Raw genomic sequence first — 7,278 nt, 5'->3', positions numbered from 1 at the left:
TTGCCAAATGAGCTTCCGGCTAACGCAACCTTGACCTTACAGTTTTGACAACATGATAACTTGTAGGAAGAAAGTTCCACCTGTCAGTTCGTCTCTTGGTCCAATGGGGCCTGTTCTAAAAAAAGTATCAGAGAGCAAAATGTCTATATTGTCTTTCCAATTGATTTTCATGTTGTCAGGACTGACAGTAGCATATTTTATGACATATCGATACATGCCGGCGATCCTAGTTTCTGTTTTTGATGGAAATAACCAGATTACGTCATCAAAAGTTTTGACAACTACGGGAACATCTGTCGTTAAACGAACGAGACAACAAACAATGCCACAGAATTCAGGTTTCATTTTTATTAGCATTCAGTCTGCTTTGTTCACTTTTACAGGGTTAGAAAAATCCCAATCCATTTAGTCCATAATATATTGTTTACCCGACATAATTTAGTCAGACCTCAGCTTAAATACATGTAACAGTGTAGTTTAACTTATTAGACATGTCAAAGAGACACTGAGATAATTTGGGATAGGCGCTGTCTTTTTCCAACCGTTTGACAGTAAGAAAAAAAAGTCTGTAAAATGGGCCAAACCGTTCACGCCAAATCAATATTAGGCTCGTAACAGGCTCCAGAGTATGGTCTACCAACACCAAAATACAATTTTAATTTATTTATTCTTATTTTTGAGTTTTTTTACCCTTTAACCCTTTCACTGCCATTATAAGGTACGGCTTAAGCCGTCCCTGTTATTTTCGGCGTATTTGCCATATGGACGGCTTTAGCCGTTTCTATAATAATAATAGTAATAATAATAAATTAATAATAATAATCATAAAAATAATAATAGATATAAAGAAAATTATACCATCGACAATAATTATTATTATACTAACAGATTTTGAAAGATATATAATTATTATAATACTAATAACAAATAATAATAATTATATTAATTAATTATATAGTAATTTCTTAGAAAACCCTCTGGCAAATAGGTGATCAATAAAACAATAACCCTCTGGCAGCGAAAGGGTTAATTAATTTTCATACTTTATTTTTGTCCATGCCATTTCTCATAAATTATAAAAGCTATTAACTTGAAAATTCATAGGATGATAGAGCTAAATATTTGTAAGTGCAGTGCACAAGAACTGCTGCTCTGCATTTTTTTATTTTTTGAGATATTGTCCTTTGTTAATTTTCATGATATATATTTCATTTTTGTCCTGGCCATTTTTCCTAAACTATATTGTTCACAAGGCGACACATCGGACTCGCGGAGTTCTAGTTTAGTTATTCAAATGGGTTCAGAAGCATTTATGGAATGCCACCACTTACCAATATTAACTGCATTTAATACTATATAAAAGAAAAAAGGGTCTGTTTAAGAAATTATTTCTCATTTTTTATTGTATATTTCTTAGTTTGAATATATTTATATTTCAATTTTAAAGTGCGTGTGTCGATCTATTTGAAAAAATTGAAATTTTATGTTTTTAGCCTTATAAACCTCAATGGAGTTCCTTTAAGGCAGCATGCCCATTCACGCACTACAGTGCGTAGTTCACGCACAAAATTCTAGATGCACGCATAAAAATTATAAGCAGGGGGTACATGCACGCAAAGTAAAATCGTCAGAATGAATGTTTGGAATAGCCTATGTACGCTTAATTTTGCCTGGGGACGCATCAAACGACCACAAATACACAAATACGTCAGCGCCCGTCAGTCTATAGGTAGGCGGTCCTATGCACATCGACCCGTGAAGCGATTAGCCAATCAGCGATAACACTTTCAATCATTATCACGCAATAGAGATCAGACTAATGTATACACATGTTGTACATGTAAATACCAGATATAACACGAGGTGATAATTTAACATCTTTGATCAACAGTTGATTGGAAATTAGCAAATTTTACCGACAAAAGGATAAGAATATCGACTGTTTACGCCGCAAGACTGTTTTCTCAAATTACAAATGAGTGTAATTTTGAATTATTCTCGAAATTTTCGGCACTTTGTTAGCAAAATTTTGCTTTCGTTTCATTCTTGCAAAAACGTTCTATTAGAGTTTTAATAATTTAACATATTGTGCCGAAATGCCAGGACAACTGACCAAAATACACGTACGCTTTTCTTTGATCCGAAAATTGATCCCGAACATCGGCGATTTCACGTTCGCTGGAATTTCAGAAACCCTAAAATTTCGCAAAAATTCTTAGTTTCCAAGCCAAACATGAGAATGAATTGTTCCTTTATTATTAAATCAGCATTAAATCTTTAAATATCGATCTTCAATTTGCTCCCATTTTGAAGATATTTGCTAAAATAATTGTCGATCGGATGAATCTCTTAACACACTGTGTGAAGCTGTACACAATTTTCCTATTCATTCCGCTAAACGCTGCCTATATACATTCACGTTTTTTTTACAAATGTAAACTTTTTGTCTATAGAGTGGACTTATTTAACCAGAATAAAATTTGATTTGGTATAAAAGTGAAAAAAAAACAAAAAACAAACAAACAAAAAACGATTTCCATGTGTTGATGCATTAAAATGAAATAATTTCATGAAAAATATTAACAAAACAAAACAATAATTATACTATATTATACTACATTTATATAAAATGTTCTTACAAACAAAAACATGTTTAAACTTATGTGTACCCCCAGATTTTGAAATGTACCCCCAATTTTCAATGACAGGGGGTACATGTACCCCTACATTTAAAATTGAGTGGGCATGCTGTTTAAGGTATAATTTCTTGTTTCACTTTGATACTAAGGAATTTAAATGGCTCATTCCGTTTTATATTTACAGAGGTAAAACAGGAAGCTGTGACAGCCATGAACATTGCCATGGATATGGAAGCTCAAGGAAAACATGACAAGGCTTTGAAACTATTTCAGCATGCGTTGAACCTTGACCCCTCTCATGCTGATATTCTAACTGCTTTTGGTGAATTTCTCGAACATCACGAGAATGACGTAGCAAAAGCTGAACAATTGTATAGTAAAGCTTTGTTACTTAATCCGGAACATTCAAAAGCATTGGAGAATAGAAAGAGAGTGCTGCCTTTAGTAGAAGAAATTGATCAAAGGATGTATAATGCAATAGATAAGAAATTGAGCTTATTGTACAAAGTTCCGAATAATCATCCTGGTTTACGGAGACAGAAACGCGAAGCATATTATCAGCATATATTTCACACCAATGCAATAGAAGGAAACACTTTAACTTTGGCACAGACACGTTCAATTGTTGAAACAGGTATTGCAATTGGAGGTAAATCTCTCGTTGAACAACAGGAAGTGCTTGGGTTAGATGCTGCGCTAAGTTACGTGAATAATACCTTATTAGGTCGCATTGGATCTATAACTTTAGAGGATATATTACAAATACATAAACGCGTTTTAGGTTTTGTTGACCCACTTGAAGGTGGGCGATTAAGACAAACACAAGTTTTTGTTGCGGATTTTGTTCCCGCACCTCCGGAAGACGTGCCGGCTTTAATGGAAGATTTTATCAATTGGTTAAATACAGAAGAAGCTTTAAGTTTACATCCTGTTGAGTATGCAGCTTTAGCTCATTATAAATTAGTTTATATCCATCCGTTTTACGATGGAAACGGTAGAACTTCTAGATTGTTAATGAATTTAATTCTAATGCAGGCAGGATTTCCGCCTGTAACTATTAAAGTGGAAGATAGAGCACGATATTATGAAACTTTAAATGAGGGAAACCTAGGTGATCTGAGAGCATTTATTAGATTTATAGCAGAGAGCACCGAAAGAACGTTAGACGAGTTTTTGTTAGCATCTGTAGAAAATGCAGCTTCAGTTTTACCTGAAATATCAAACTGGAGACCAAATAAAACAAAACCTTCGCGTGTTATATATGCGGAGGCCGATCCATGATGTTAGGGAAATTAATCACATAAATTTATTATTTATTTTGCTATCTGTTATATATAATCTCATTGTGATATTTTAATATGAGTCATCTAATGACCTTTTGTTTATGTTTTAAAGTTAGCCTGTTCTTTAAACTGCTAGGCCTGGTCTTTAAAGTGCTAGCACCAGTCTTAAAGGGACTCAGCTGAGATTTGTCGACGTGAAGGGAAAGCAATTATTTTTTATTGCATTTGATTTAATGTTTAATGAAAATCGTAACATGTGTAAAGATGAAATGTTGAGGAGGTGCTGCAAATATTGTTGATGTATTTGAACTATTTCTAAAGACTATATAAACAAAAGGGAAAAGCTTGTTACTCTAACTTAAAGAACAACCTTCTCTTGTACTTTGCTCTAATGAAAATATTTAGTTTTAGTATGATATTCAGGAAAATTGTTTTACCTCTCGGATGCCTGCAATGATATGAATGTATTGTAATTGTTTTGTTTACTTAATTTTCTTTGGGAAAAGTTATTTTCATTTTACTTGCTCTTGCATTTATATCATCATTGTTTAACCACATCAAACCATTTTCTCAGTGTGTTTATTAGATACTGTCATACATGTTACTTAGTCAACATGACCCTCAGGATGTCATGGCTAGTGAACGCCCTGATTGTATAAATGCTAGTTAATAACTTAAATGAGTTGATAAGACTTTTTTGTAAAAAGTATAGGGTAGGGTCACTGGACCATTTCTATAACAGAAAAAAAACAACAGAAAATTTATTTGTCTAACTTGAACATTTACAGTTCATCGTTATATACATATTAATACATTATTATGTACATTTAATACATATATATAAATATTGCTGAAATTAAATTTCTAATTCATTTTCTTTAGATATATGTTTGAATACATTCTAGTGCAAACAATTCCTTACAGATTTTTTTTACAATTACCTGGTAAAAGATATCATATTCTGTAAATCCATTCTTACATAATGGTTTCCATAAAGTTATTTTGATGTAAAATAGAATCATTACATGCTTTTGTTTGTGTATAAAATATATATACAAATGTATATACAGACTGATACAAGGGAGACAATCCAACCTGTGTCCTCATATCCATAATATTTTATGGATTTAAATTTACATGTATTAAGTGCAATAATACTGTGTGTTTCTTTGTGCATGGCTTTATTAGACCAGGTTACTGTCTCTTTAAGGATGGTGTTTGTATGTACAATTATTGATGATTTAAATGGATTGGTATTTATTTGTTAGGTACTTATGGCTTAGATCTGATATTTTTGTTGTTAAATCATGTTGGTGCTTTGTGATTGTGTAAATGTATGCTTAAGATTTGTTTCCATTGAACAAAACAAAATAACAAGTACAGAAATGATAGCTGTGAAACTGATAATATAATTAATTTTTAGCTCGACTATACGAAGTATATGGAGAGCTGTCCTACTCGTCCCGGCTTCAGCATCCGTGTCCAGATTTCAGATTTAAGTTTTGGTGCAGTAAAATATTTTTCACTATTACTTTGTCATTTTTTAAGTCATCAACTTCAAACATATGTTCCTTATCATCAACCACATATTATGTGACAATGTTCATAACTCTAGAACCAATTTTTTCAGATTTTTCTCCCCTTGAACTTAGAATTTTCCTTAAAAATACTATTTTTGACTGATACTTCTTTATTTCTTAAGGGATCATTTTCATACTTCAAATATATGTACCTTTTCCTTAACCACATGTTATGTGACAAGGTTCATAACTGTAGCACCAATATTGCAAGAATTATCTTCCCATAAACATAGATTTTTACTAGAAAAATGTTATTTTTTACAATAATGTTTTAGTTTTAAAGGTATCTACCTCAAACTTCAAATACTTATTCCTTATCATCAATTACATTTTATGTGACAATGTTCATAACTCTTGAAGCAAAATTTACAGATTTATCTCTCTTTGAACTTAGGATTTTCTTTAAGAATATTATAACGTCTTTACTTTTTAAGGTATCTGTACTTCAAATATATATTTTTTATCATTACACCCATGTTGTTTGACCAGGTTCATAACTCTAGCTTGACTATTTCTAGAATTATTCCCCTTGATCTTGGAATTTATGTAAACAATGTTTTTTTTTACCATAACTTAATACATAATTATACATAATTGATTTTTTTCTTCATAGTTTTGTCTTCCTTACTGCATCCAGTATTTTATTAGTCGAGCTTTGCTGTTCTTCTGTGACAGCTCTTGTTAAGAAAGATTGTCTTTAAAGCGGAAAAGCACCAGATGTTCTAAAACTTTTAATATATTTTTCTTATTTTAATGTGTTTATACTTAAAAATTGTTTTTGCTCATGTGTGTGCAAAATGCTTTGGCAGGTAGTACTCCTTGTGGTTCCTTTACAAAGTTATATTAAGTATTCCCCTTGGATTGAAATTGACCAACATTTACGTTATATTGAATAAGATAGAGTAAAACACATTTATACATTTTTTGTTTGAAGAACTTTTATATTTAGCATGTTTTATGGCATACATCTTAAACTATTTTATAAATTATTCATATTGGCTAAAAAATGACAGACCCTGAAAGTGACCAAATTACTTTCCTCTGCAATATGCCTCAGGTGAGCAATACAGTGCCATCACATACCTCTTGTTTTAATGATAAACAGAACACTTTTAGTAAAGAACTTTAGAAATGCCATGAATACTGTTGATACCGAAATCCATTTTTGTTTCACATATAACTACAAAAAAATGTACTCAAAATTTATGTTTATTATGTAGTAATATATTATAGGGTATTCATTTTGAAACATTCTTTTATTTATTTTGAATATTAATTTCTTATTAATTAAGATTGTAATTGTATGGTATTGTTTTATTTTAAAGCAGCATAGATTTATGTTAATTTTCATGAAAATGTTGGAAATTGAGTTTTTTAAGTAAAATATTTTGAAGTTAACTAAGACAGTAATTTACACAATGCAAATGACATTTACAATCCATATAAATAATCAAAAAGATGTTAAAATATTCTCAAATAACATTTCAGGAGTTCAAATAAATTTAAAGCACATTCTTACTACAGTATACAATCATTTATTTCCAAGCATAGTAGCACACAGGAAACATGTAACAGCAATGGAAACATACTTTTTTACCACTTGTAGGTAGTAAACACAGACATAAAAAAAATAAATTGTTGAAGTTTTTTTCATCTGTTTAGTTATGACTTGTTCGATTAAGAGTTTTAGTATCATTTTAAACAAAAAAAATCAATGAAATGACTTGACGCTTTGTTATTGGGGGAAGTTAAAATCATGTGCCCTATATTTCATAA

At 31.1% G+C, this 7,278-nt stretch overlaps 1 protein-coding gene across 1 annotated transcript; it reads left to right on the top strand.

Annotated features, from left to right (window-relative positions):
- The first annotated feature begins 13 nt into the window (after positions 1 to 13).
- LOC132715246 (protein adenylyltransferase FICD-like) lies at positions 14 to 4,048 on the top strand. Its single transcript, XM_060698239.1, has 2 exons — positions 14 to 338; positions 2,824 to 4,048. Exons 1-2 carry the CDS (start codon positions 53 to 55, stop codon positions 3,918 to 3,920), a joined length of 1,383 nt encoding a protein of 460 aa, XP_060554222.1. The 5' UTR covers positions 14 to 52; the 3' UTR covers positions 3,921 to 4,048.
- Positions 4,049 to 7,278: the final 3,230 nt, after the last annotated feature.

Source organism: Ruditapes philippinarum, unplaced genomic scaffold (genome assembly GCF_026571515.1).
Source record: "Ruditapes philippinarum isolate M1 unplaced genomic scaffold, ASM2657151v2 ctg1706_1_1_1_1, whole genome shotgun sequence".
NCBI lineage: Eukaryota > Metazoa > Mollusca > Bivalvia > Venerida > Veneridae > Ruditapes > Ruditapes philippinarum.
Note: the sequence above shows the minus strand (reverse complement) of the source record. Positions and strands in the feature narration are given on the sequence as shown.

What these genes read in the sequence shown, in the direction of transcription:
- LOC132715246 (XM_060698239.1), top strand. Translation starts at nt 53, where the DNA reads ATGATAACTTGTAGGAAGAAAGTTCCACCTGTCAGTTCGTCTCTTGGT. An exon ending in AACAATGCCACAGAATTCAG is followed by an intron (nt 339 to 2,823) that starts GTTTCATTTTTA and finishes TTATATTTACAG; the next exon opens with AGGTAAAACAGGAAGCTGTG.